At 35.6% G+C, this 13,788-nt stretch overlaps 1 protein-coding gene across 1 annotated transcript in view; it reads left to right on the top strand.

The window, feature by feature from the left end:
- The window catches only part of LRIT1 (leucine rich repeat, Ig-like and transmembrane domains 1), a 55,792-nt gene extending 46,417 nt beyond the window's left edge, over window positions 1-9,375 (top strand). Inside the window, exons 4-6 of the mRNA XM_053692875.1 lie at window positions 1,436-1,741; window positions 8,322-8,498; window positions 8,597-9,375. Of these exons, the coding sequence (XP_053548850.1) occupies window positions 1,436-1,741; window positions 8,322-8,498; window positions 8,597-9,375 (1,262 nt within the window). The remainder of the gene's footprint in view (window positions 1-1,435; window positions 1,742-8,321; window positions 8,499-8,596) is intronic.
- The last annotated feature ends 4,413 nt before the right edge of the window (window positions 9,376-13,788 follow it).

The raw sequence follows: 13,788 nt of genomic DNA, 5'->3' as shown, positions 1-13,788 counted from the left end.
CTGAGAGACCGGTGATAACTGAATGACCTCTGATTGACAGATAACCATTGACTACAGAGTGACTGAATTTTACTCTTACTAGATTAAGATTTATATAAGATTAAAGTGAAAGATTAGCAGCTGTTGCTAAGTGTAATGATGTTATGTCTAATAACTGAATGACCTCTGATGTGAATCATTTTTATGAGATAGTGTTATTATAAGTGTAACTGTACTTTGTAATGTCATTTTTATGTGTTTTTGCAACTTTTTAGTTTTGCAAAACAGTTAACCAGACCTCTGAGGTCGCGGTAATCATAGTGTAAATCGTGAATGCCCTCAAGTGTTATCATTTACTTTAAAATTGTAATACAAGCGCAATTTAACTTGCTTGCAAATGTGTGCGAAAACACAATATCGCTTGCGCAAAAACAATAGTGCTCCAACCGTAATCTGGTCTTATATGAGGGGAAGGTGCAGAGATGTGTATGCCTGCACAGACCATGAGATCAGGACAACAGTGATTTATAACATTCATAAGTAATGAGGAGCTAAACATTATTAGACTTTATTAATAATAACATAAATCAATAACTGAGTAAGATACATTTTTTTACCATGAGAATATAAAGATTATTTATATTTTAATTATCACTTGCAGTAGGAAAAAATCACAATTAAAAAGCAAACAGAAAGACACAAAAACTATCACTATTTGCAGGAAATGATGCCGGTCCGCCTGCAATAAATGTCCCCTACATTTCTGGTTGAGACAAAAAACACTGCACAAGTGCAATTTGAAATAGCTAACTGAAAAAGATTAAACGTGCACTACTAAACAGTCATACAAGAAAAAAGCTAAGTGGACAAGAAGAAAGCTGTGGGCGGAGCTTGGTGGCCATTTTTAGTTGCAAACAAACGATTATTATTTAAAAGTTTCATGTACTTCTTACAAGCTTATAGAAGTGGCACCCTTTGCAAGATGCTTGTCTGGTATGCAACAATAAGTTATAAAGAATAAATATTTGGTATAGACTGTCCCTTTAATATGGGCAGCGGATCTGTTTGTCTGCTGACCTGTATGCAGCATTACACACTCCACTGTGTGTGTAATGCCCGCCCCTTCACTTCCACGACCAATCGCGCGAGAGAAGGGAATGTCAATCACCGAGAACGAGCAAGCTCTTGGTGATTTCTCTTCACCACCTCAGAGGTGGCAAAGCATGTAAAAATAAGCAGCCTAATGACCGCTGCTTCTGACATTGCGGGAAGCAGGCTTGCATGTGCGAACCTGCCCCGCAAGGGCTCCGGAGCAGTTTACGCTGCTTTGTACATGCAGACCTTGGACTTAAACTGAACATTTTATTACAATGTTAGCTGTGCCATTTATTTCCCTCACAGGATGACAATAATATAAAAAATATATAGTATTAACTGCTTGTTCATTTGTTTCCAGGTCTGCAGGATAATCCTTGGCTGTGTGATTGCAGTTTATATGAAATGGTTCATTTCCTCAACTTCCAGTCTCCTTCAGTAGCGTTCATAGAGCCTCGTCTGAAATGTTTCTCACCTCGAAGTCTCGCTGGTGTGCCGTTCAGCCAAGTAGAGCTAAGAAAATGTCAAAGTCCAGTAATACACACATCAGTGGCAAAGCTAAAAACCATGATTGGCAGCCCAGTGTTATTGCGATGTGGCACCATGGGCGTGCCGACTCCTGAACTGAGCTGGCGACGGTCGGATGGAAACTATCTTAATGGCACAGGTAATAGCACGACTCAGATACCATGACCATATTTAGGTGATAGTATTAGAATGTAACTTAAAGGGATAGTAAATGTTAGAGTTTTTAAAAAGTTAACCTGAATCTATGGAATAAATTAAAGGGATATAAAACAGGTTGAGATCTGTGCATAAAATAGTTTGCATAAAAAATTGTTAAAAAATTGCTGGCAAGTATTAAAATAATTTTCAAAAATAAGCTAAATGAATTACATTGCTAAGCTGCCTGGAGAAGCCAACTCCACCCCCCCCCCCTTATCAGTGTTTAGACACAGGCATTGTATTTCAACTAAGTTCACAGCTTCTAGGCAAGCTCCAGCAGATAATCCCTATGCATTTTTGCTTTCTACCTAGACAACAATAGATATAAATACAGCCATAGAAGGAAATGTGTGGGGGGAGTTAGAGCTTTACATTTCAGTAACTAAAAAGAAAGGGTTAATGGCGAGGCACTGCAGTATACATTTGCAGGTAAAGTAATTAAAGTAGATCTTATTATATTTGTCTCTATCCCAACTTGTTTTATGCCCATTTAAATGGACCTTAATTCATGATTTTAACCGTTGAGTGCCATATGGCTAGCAGAGCTATTGGATAGGAGTTGAAAATGTTATATCATAAAAAAAATATTGATTTTTGCGGCGGGGTCGATGGGGGTATTTTAATAGAATGATGAACAAAATAAAATTATGTTTTAGTGCATATTCACTTCCAAATCATGAATTATGGTCCATTTTATTTATTTCAAAAATTCAGGCTAGCGTTTCAAAAAAGCTAAAATTTACTATCACTTTAAGAGCTCTTAATATTTTTAAAAGCTTATTTTCCTCCTTAGGTAGGATTCTCTATGTGCTCATAGATACCCACAGTTGAATGACAAATAGAAGGGTAGGATATGGTTAAATAAGAATGTGCTTTAGGATTTTCAAAGGTGGCAATACAATTTATAATGCTTGTGATTATACCAAAGTTCAGGACAGGTTTAAAGGGAGATAAAACCCCAATTATTTCTGTGATAATTCAAACAGAGCAATTTTAGGAAAGTTTTTAGTTTATTTTTATTATCAAATTTACTTTGTTCTCATGGTATTCTTTGTTGAAGAGAATACATAGGTAGATAGTGTGCACGTGTCTGGGGAACTATATGGTAGCGGTTTTGCAAGTATGATTTTTAACACTAGATGGCAGTAGTTTTTCACAGTGTATAACTGTTAAAAGCATTCTTGCATACCTGGTGCGACATTTGGAAACTTTCTTAACCCCTTAAGGACCAGCGACGTACCCTGTATGTCGCTGGCCTTTTTTGGGACTTGATTGTTTTATAGTGCGGTCTTGCCACCAGCGTTGAGACTGCTCTATTCCACAAAGCCTGCTGGAGGGAGGGCATTAATAGTGTGTTCTTGCTAGACTTGTGCTATTATGTCCTGAAAAAACCCTTAACGACCAGTGACATACAGGGTACATTGTGGTCATTAAGGGGTTAAAATTGTATGCTGTATCACGAAAGATAAATGTTTAGTTTCATGTCTCTTAAAGTCTCTCTGATAAACTGGTAAAGAAAATATGTAATAGACTATATTAATTGTGACACAACTTACATTATTTATTTGATTACACACAAGAAATGTTTCTTTCCAAATATTGGAAAAAAAAAATAAGAAAAAAGTTAAAAGTAAATAAAAGTTGATTTGCTTGAGAACTTGCAGGATACTGATAAAGTGGATTCAAATACACTTGTTGTCAATGTACTCAGGCAACCAGATGAAGGGGTCAATGTATCAAGCTCCGTCTAAAGACCGCTGCTCCATAACCTGTTCGCCTGCTCTGAGGCAGCGGACAGAAATCAAGCAGATCGAATACAATCGGGTTGATTGACACCCCCTGCTAGCGGCCATATGGCTGCGAATCTGCAGGGGGCGGCATTGCACCAGCAGTTCACAAGAACTGCTGTCGGCATTTATCGATGTGCGGCGGACATGATACGCTACATAGTATCATGTCCATCCGCACAATAACTAATAGACCCCGAAGACTTAATCACATTCAAAGCTGCTGCAAGAATATCCTTTCATATGAGCTGGGTTCTCTCCCACCCTTCACTTGGAAGTTGATTTCTATGGTTATCTTTTGTTTACATAGCTTTTTTTTTAGCCAAAACTACAGTATTGAAATGTTCAGTATAGCTGGTGGTTTCAGCTGGTAAAAGCAGCATTTTTAAATGATAAAATAATGGAAAAGCATCTATTTATAAACAATGTAATACACTCCAGCAAGTCAAAAGGATTACTAGCAACACATTACACAATGAGAAGTTTACAGTATAATGTCCCTTTAACTGCCATTGAGATGCAGATTTATACTTTTGAACTTAATTTTATAGACACTTTATCAAAATGTCTAACTATAATATATATTGGATATTTTTTTTTCAGTAAGAAGTTAAATGTATTGCTTGATTCAACAGGTAGCCTTTACGATCTCTATAGACAATAAACATCTATAAACATCAAAGCATCTTAGCAAAACTCATCTGACGTCCATAGTCTTAGTGCCTCTCCATTTTTTCTGTGTTGTTACACTGATCTATTGCTAGTTGTACCTAGATAAAAAAAAAAATGGTTTTATAAGAAGATGTTCCTTAAAGGGACAGTCAAGTATAAATTAAACTTTCATTAATCAGATAGGACTTTTAATTTTAATCAACTTTCCAATTTACTTTTATCATCAAATTTGCTTTTTTCTCTTGGCATTCTTAGTTTAAACTAAACATAGGTAGGCTTATATGCTAATCTCTAAGCCTTTGAGGGCTGCCTCTTATCACATGCTTTTTAAATCTCTTTTCAACACAAAGAGACAGAAAGTACACGTGGGCCATATAGATAACACTGTGTTCAGGCACAGGGGGTTATTTAAGATCTAGCACAATACAATGCTAAATTTAAGACAATAGATAGTAAACAGTCACAGTCATGTGATCAGGGGGCTGGAAGAAGGTTCCTAGATATAAGGTAATCACAAAGGTAAAAAGTATATTAATATAACTGTGTTGGTTATGCAAAACTGGGGAATGAGTAATAAAGGGATTATCTATCTTTTAAAACAATAACAATTCTATGGTTTTTTTATTGTTTGAAAAGATAGATAATCCCTTTATTACCCTTTCCACAGTTGTGCATAACCAACACTGTTATATTAATATATTTTTACCTCTGTGATTAACTTGTATCTAAACCTCTGTAGACTGCCCCCTTATCTCAGTGCTTTTGACAGACTAGCATTTTAGCCAATCAGTGCTAACTCATAAATAACTCCACAGGAGTGAGCATAATGTTTATCTATATGACACACATGAACTAGCACTGACTAACTGTGAACAAACTGAGATAAGAGACAGCCTCCAACGGCTTGGAAATCTGTTTATGAGCCTCCCTAGGTTTAGCTTTTAACAAAGAATACCAAGAGAACAAAGCAAATTTGACGATAAAAGTAATTGGAAAGTTGTGTAAAATTGCATGTACTAGCTGAATCATGAAAGTTTAATTTTGACTAGACTGTCCTTTTAAAAACTAAATACATTTTATGAACCTCCTTCTAATTATGGGTGCTGCTATTTTGGAACCTAGGTTACACTACAGGTATATAAAGGAGAATTACTGCACATTAGCAAACACATCAGCACTGGAATGCAGTGAAATCTAGATTTCAACATGGCGGCACCCATAAACTAGAGGGACTCGGAGCATACCTCATTACTATGCTTATAACATAAATTTAGTGTTTAATGTCCATTTAAAGTACTTTCAACCCAGTTATTTATTACTTAAACTTTGTTATCAATCTACAAACATGTGATTTATACAAAGAAAGTAATTTAAAAAAAACCTCAAAATGTAAGATTATTGGCATTATATGCCTGTTTTTTTTCACCTCAGGAAAGGTCATAGCAGTTAAGATTATTTTTGCCACAATTTATATAGTTTTGAAAAATAATTAGTGTAATAAATATCAAACTGCTAAAGATCTTAACCCATTGTAATTAATGTTGTTTCTTAGCTATGAGCTACAATTTCCCTGACAATTCTGTTAGCTATTCAGTAGAGAGAGAGAACATTTATACATTTTTATAATTATATTTAGGGGTCCCAACTTGGAAATCGGTGACCCTTAAAGGGATAGAAAAGTATAAAAGAGATGTGCATGGGAACATTTTAATTTGAAATATAAGCATTTTTGCAATATACTTTCATCAGCAAAAAGGCTTCTAGTAAAAGTTACTACTGTTTTTCTGTGGCATATGTACATATCCTGTGCGGGCACGTGCACCAGTAATCAAACACAGTGCATGCTCAGCGAGCTGGTGGTGGTGTATTTTGCTTCTAAAGACATAATTTGTGTCATATAACCACTACTGACTCTCTGAGAAGTTGTGGTATTTAACCCTTTCGTGACAGGGTTAAAGTGTCTACATCGGAACACCTGTTCCGATGTAGACAAATTGAAACTACGCGATCGTGCATACGATCGCGAGATTTCAATTATTGGATCGCATCTGGGGGGCGTCCCTACAACCCTAGGAACGCCCTCCAGACCGCGATCAAGTCCTTGAAGCGCAGAAGGCTTCAGGACAGCCGTTTGATATGACGTTCTATTCCGTCATAACGGCTTTAAAGCCCAGTGTAAATATGACGGAATAGAACGGCATAACGGCGTTAAAAGGTTAAATACTTGTGCACGAGTCTTCACTGGATAGGTGCGTATGCTGCAGAAACACAGTTACAATTTTTACTAGCAGCATTTTATAACAATAAGGGCTTCTATGTGTCATAGGGTTCTCTAATCGCAATCAGCTTGATTTTGTTGTTCAGATACATGAAGTGTGTTCCCACACTGGATAGAGTAGCTGATAGTTGAACCCCATGATAAGCAGGTTGTGATTAGAGAACAATTCTGTGACGAGATTTATTTAAAAACTGCTGCAGCAATAAGGAGGAGTTTTCATTAATAAATCGTGGAATAGTAATCAAGCATTATTTTTTATAAGGTAATAGGCTCATTGTGTTAGTTATTTGTGCACATACTACAATACAAATGTGGTCATATATCAAAAAAACAGACCTGTACAATAATAGTATATGCTTTTTTAATTAAGTGATGGTAAACTTTAACTAATCAAATGCCATATATGGAATATTTGCCATTAAAAAAGTATAATGTGTACCTTTTTTTGTTTCTAATCCTTCTGTGAAAGGGTTCAATTAGTTCATATAGTAATGCTTCTATTGCAATGCAATTTCGGCCCACTTGGATTAAGTCTTTTTTGTTAATGACAATTACAGTGAACATCCATTCAACCTATGTGTCATATGACAATCTTGAAGTCTAGCCCTATGGGTCAAGTTGAGCGGGAACACATGGGCATGGAGTTCCTGCACTATTTTTGCAGGAAGAACTAAGTTCCCCTTGGACAGAGAACAGAAGCACTTCAGTAAACACTGCTGCTGCTGGTGGGAGGAGCTGGAGCACAGTCTGGTTAGAGGGATAGTGAGATCCTCCAGTAATGGGCAGTAACATTTCCTACAATATACTAAATGCAAGCCTGTCAGCGGTCCTGCTGTGTAATCACCATGCACTGTGTGTAACACAGGGTGCTTACATTTCTGTGTGACTTGCTCTGGGGTTATTTCGCTCCATTCAGCAGAAAAAGCACTATTTCACCTTTAGTGGGCAAGACTCTGTGACAGAGGCGGATTTTCAGGCCCAAAGGAAACCATTTAACCCTTCATTTGATTTAATTAGCTTTCATTAACCAAAGTGTATAGATTATATACATATAAATACAGTGTGTGTATATATATATATATATATATATATATATATATATATATATATATATATATATATATATATATATATATAAAGTTCAAAGTAGACAAGCACTCCAGAAATCCAAATCACATGCCCAGGGTGCAACAGATAGGTAAATAGAAAATAATGAAGAATATTGGAATAAAACTTTAAAAAGTCCTGGCGAGTGCACTCTTCATTATTTTATATATATATATATATATATATATATATATATATATATATATATATATATATATATATATATATATATATATATATATATATATATATATACATACAATATTAATTGTGAGGGGGGTGCAAGTTTTGGTGAGTTCCCACACTTTTTTTGTAGGACTTGACCCCAGTCTAGCCTCTTTAAATCCCTTAGAAAGGCTATGTAGAGAGTTGGTGGGACTGCTCTATACATCACAGCCTAGCTAAAAGAGTAAATGAACGGGGGGAGGAGGAACAGACAATACCAATTAGGATTATAAACTTTTAATTATGAAATATATATACACTTAAAAAATAATTATGTGGTTTTACTTGCAACATAATATATTTTTCATTGCAACATTTTTATCTAAAATGTACCATCACTTTAAAATGCTCACAAAAAAGTGAACTTAATTTAATTGATGTGATATTCCAGTATATTATACATTTTACTTGAAATCCCCTTTAAAGTAAAATTATTTATATGTTATTTCCAGTGCACCAGGAAGTTGCAACAGATGGAATGAGCTGGTCAATGCTAAACTTGCCTGCAGTGTCTTACAAAGATTCTGGAGAGTATATCTGCAAAGCCAAAAACATTTTGGGGATGACTGAAGCCTTTATTTCTGTCCTGGTAACTGACTCAAACACCACTGATGAGCCTAATGATGCTGGTGGTATGTTGACATAAATGGATACTTTAATACAATAGCCTACATAGAAAAAAAGCTGGTGGGTATTTCATGATGGCTTGTCATTCCTTCTCTTTTAGGTAAATACCTTTCAACTGACATGAATCAAAACATGCAACAATATAAGATGCATAGCAACCGAGTGCTACTTAATAATGAAGTGCAGAACATCAACCCAAATTTAGGAGTGATCATGAGACCTGAAAGTAAGGATCCAGGGAATATTTTATTGAGTTCACCAACCAAGCAACCAGAGAATGAACGAATGGTCAGAGGACTCAAAGTAATTGGAGATACAGATCACAGTGTTTCTCTTGCTTGGAAAGCACCTCTTGCCAAAAATATCACAATCTTCAGTGTACTCTACGCAATCTTTGGAGAAAGAGAAATGAAAAGGATCAATGTTGAGCCTGGTAAAACCAAAATCACCATTGATGGTTTGATGCCCAAAACTAAGTACATTGCCTGTGTCTGTGTAAAAGGACTGATACCAAAAAAGGAGCAATGTATCATCTTTTCCACTGATGAGGCTGTAAGTGCTGGAGGAACCCAAAAATTAATCAATGTAGTTGTCATCAGTGTTGCGTGTGTTATCGCTGTACCCTTGACCTTAGTGGTCTGTTGTGGAGCTTTGAAAAGACGATGCAAAAAAGGTTTGGTTCGAAAATCTAAGGATATACAGGACTCTTATGTTACATTTGAGAGTCTGTCGACGACTACCAAGGTAAAAGGAGCCGAAGGAGAATATTTGACTAGACACACTCCGGATGAATCCAACAGACTTCTATCTGCGCGATCAAGCGTAGATTCGGAGGCAGTACCAAAAGCCGAAGGACAACCCAATGAGTTCTTCTGTTAAAGAAGAACACATTTTTTTTGCAGCTGTTCCTTAATTATATCAGTAAAGCTGCTTCTGTCATATATGTATAAAGTGAGTGTTAATTCAGTTCTTGTCTATTAATGTGCCAGAAACTTCATGGAAAGAATTATAAAAATGTATCTGAATTTATTATTCTTGCACAGTATACCTCACTGTGTGTCTAGGACACCACCTCAATCATTATCTTGATTTATTTGTACTATATATTTGCAGAATGCAGGGTAAACCAAGCCACAGGATTTTGATTACAAAGTGTACAGTTGTAATAGAAAAAATATACATATTGTATTGTGGTGCTTGCCTGTTTGAAGGGCATAAATGTGTGCATCAAAGTATGTGTGCATGCACTTATGTGTGAGTATGCACTCAGTGTTTGTGTGTGTTTATTTGTGTCTGTGAATGCATACACGTGTTTGTGCATGTGTGTGTATGTTTATGTGCTTGTGTTTATGTGTGTGCATGTGCGTGAGCTTGCATGCCTGTGTGCGCATGTGTTTGCATGCACAAATATATGTGTATACATCCATGTGTGTTTACATGCACACAAATGTGTGTTTTATGTGTGTATGTGTGCACATTTATGAGTGTATGTAAGTGATCAATTTTATGTGTATACGTGTTCTTGTTTTTATGTATGTGTTTATGCATGTGCGTGTATATTGTGTATGAATGAGAGAGACAATTAAAGAAGTGAAGATGATAAGAGAGATTGTCTGTGCTTTTCTTTGGCTTCAGAGGAAAATGTGTTTTTAAGAAAGAAGCAAGTGAAAGTCACAAAACCCAACAGGTGCATTCATACAGTATACAGTACAATAAATAAAGCTGCAACAATAGCATATGATTGATTCTGCAACCCCACTACAGATACAGAATTCAAGGAGAATTAACCTTCAGTTGATATATGAATATTCTAATATTACACTTGACATATGCAAATGTTACATGTGATGTGTTACATTCAGTGAGAGGAAGAATATGTTTGTTTTTTTACAAAATCAAATATACGTTTTGCAAACATTCAACATTTAGGAGCATATTTATCAAGCTCCGTATGGAGCTTGATGCCCCGTGTTTCTGGCGAGCCTGCAGGCTCGCCAGAAACAGCAGTTATAAAGCAGCGGTCACAAAGACCGCTGCTCCATAACCTGTCCGCCTGCTCTGAGCAGGCGGACAGACATCGCCCCTGCCGATTGGCCGCGAGTCTGCAGGGGGCAGCGTTGCACCAGCAACTCTTGTGAGCTGCTGGTGCAATGCTGAATACGGCGAGCGTATTGCTCGCCGTATTCAGCGAGGTCTGGCGGACCTGATCTGCAGTGTCTGGCCATCTGGCAGGTGATAAATGCTGGCCTTAGAGTTAATAAATACAGATGACATTCATTGTTTGTAATGAACGTACTGAATTATTTTCCTCTCCATAATAAAGAGTTTGCGCTCCAGTACTTGTTATGAGGTTTTAATGCCCCATTTCATAACATATTTTCTTATGTATTTTGACCCCAAGGAAAGGTTTTAAGTACAGCTTTAAATAATTTAAACAATATTTCCCTTGTTATATTTTTATGTGGGCGATCAGGAATTCATTGTATAAACATTAAAATATGAATGATTGTTGGTAAAATACTCAAATTTTCTCAGGAATCTAATGAGCGTTTATAAATGAATATCATCATTTATGACTGGAAGATCCTTATATTTCCCTCATTTACCAATAAATGGCATTTATCCTTAGCAGAAAACACATAGTTTTGTTATAACTTCAGTGATACACTATTGTATTAAAATTCTATATATTTACTATTTTTTATTTGATATTTATTGCATTGGTCAATTTAATATTTTTATCTTTACTATGAAACGGTGTTATATATGATATGTTAATTTATTCTTTTAGAAATACAACTCTACAATATGTTCTAACAATAATAGAGACTAGGGGCCCGATTTATCATGGCCCGAAGAGGGCCAAATATCCTTGTTTCCGCGCGAGCCTTCAGGCTTAAGAAGCTGCTCCTTAACTTGTTCGCCGCCTCTGAGGTGACAGACAGCAATCCGCCTGTTCGCATACGATCGGGTTGATTGACACCCCCTGCTAGCGGCTGATTGGCCGTGAATCTGCAGGGGGTGGCATTGCACAAGCAGTTCACCAGAACTGATCGCTACAGCGTATCATGTCTGCCAGACAAATGATAAATCGGCCCCTTGAACACTAATCTTTCCTTATCAGGACCACAAAACTCCTACATTTTTCTATGCACTTAAAACATATTTTAATTATTTCTACAGCTTTTATGTCATGATTTGATTTAAGTTGAATTAACATATTTGATGCAGTACTCATCTGTTCTATCATTTTAAATAAGGGTCTTTGCTTCTTTATTTGATTCTCTATTCTATTGTCAGACAATATACACATTCCCAAAGTAGACCCCTTGATTGTCTGAACATAACTGTAAAAAGAGAGGGACTTTGGTTCTCCATTCTTTTGTCCGAAAATCCACAGTTCTAGAGTAGACCCCACTGATTGGTTGAACAACAGAAAAGGTCTTTGGTTTTCCATAATTTTGTCAGAAAAATCGCACAGTTCCAAAGTAGATCCTCTGATTGGCTGAACACAACTGTAAACAGTTATGGTGTAATGAAACATTTTAGACTTTTAGATCACTCACAGTAAATAGGATTACATATTTTTTTTTGCCAAACTTTTAATTTCTATTTCAGCATAATTTCATTGATTGAGTAAAGAACAATATTTCAATGACCAAGATGTTATAACTCACTATCATATTTCACCATGATGTTTATAAAAAGTTATCATCATGTCTGCATATACATTTTTTTAATAATCATAGATGAATCAGTTTAATATTAACATGATACAGAGAGGTGGTTTTGTCTGCTTTATAACAACTGTAAAAATCCATTGATCCCAGCTAATGAGATCAAAGTCCTTAACAGCTATGTTTTGTTTTGTGTCAATGTTACAATAACGTGTCTTCTGTATTTGTGGCAATATATTGTTCCATGGTTTCTACGTATTTTGTGCAATATGTGTGCAACTGATATATCATGAAAATAAAACTTGATAATAATTAAATAATTACAGCCTATGTTTTTTTTATTTAATTATGATTTTTTATAGGTTTTCTTGTAAAATACAATATAACAGACACAGTGACAATGACAACAAGAAAAATAACTATTAAGCAAAAACAACAAATTAAATCTACACAGGCTAAATACAAAAATGCTGACAGATCTCAGAGCCATATATTGTTAATAAAATTAGGTGCAATCCCCCTTTGAACTAGTATTAATGATAAATAACAGTGTGAAGTTTACAGATTTACATTTGGTACTGGATGATATTCTGGAGTGAGCTTTTCTGCACTTTTGTAATTGGTGGCAGTTCTGAAATCATATTGTTAAAAGAACACTGAACCCAATCTTTTTCTTTTGTGATTCAGATAGAGCATGCAATTTTAAACAACTTTCTAATTTACTCTTATTAGCAAATGTTCTTCATTCTCTTGGTATCTTTATTTCAAAAGCAAGAATGTAAGTTTATATGCCGGCCCATTTTTGGTGAACAACCTGGGATGTTCTTGCTGATTGGTGGATAAATTCATCCACCTATAAACAAGTGCTGTCCAGGGTTCTGGACTTTCTTTTTCAAATAAAGATAGCAAGAGAACGAAGAAAAAATGATAATAAGAGTAAATTAGAAAGTTGCTTAAAATCACGAAGAAAAAATTTTGGGCTCAGTATCCCTTAAAAGAACACTACTATTTTTTTTATCATCCATAGACCAGCACTTAAAAATGTTGGATAGGCACATCCTAGTAATGCTTATTGGCTGATAGCTACTTCCTGCTAGTGATCATTGGTTCATACATATTTCCAACTAATTCTTATTGGTGGATAGAAACTTTCAACTGGTACTCATTGGCTGATAAATACTTCCTACTATGTTTTGAGGCAAATAAAATGTTTATAGTATCAGAGAACAAAAAATAGCGGTGCACAGGAAAGCACTGTAGAATGCAAATTAAATTTATTGGCAGCTGGATAAAACATTAAACAATAAATTGCTTGCAAGCACAAGAAAAAGCATTCTAAATAAAATGTTTAGCATGTTTAAATACTGCTGTTATGTACAGACGATAGAAACTTTAAAGGGCCATTGAAGTCAAAATTAAACTTTCATGATTCAGATAGATCATTTGATTTAAAAATGGTACCAATTGTCTTTTATTATCAAATTTCCTTTGTTTTCTTGGTCTCCTTTGTAAAACGGTAAGCGTACGTAGGCTCACTGGAGCTCAGGAGAACGCACGTGTCTTTAGTACTCAATAGCAGCAGTGTTTACAACAATGTTTGTAGCAATATTATACA

Source organism: Bombina bombina, chromosome 9 (assembly GCF_027579735.1).
Source record: "Bombina bombina isolate aBomBom1 chromosome 9, aBomBom1.pri, whole genome shotgun sequence".
NCBI lineage: Eukaryota > Metazoa > Chordata > Amphibia > Anura > Bombinatoridae > Bombina > Bombina bombina.
The sequence above is the reverse complement of the archived record's forward strand: the minus strand, read 5'-3'. Positions and strand labels throughout refer to the sequence as shown.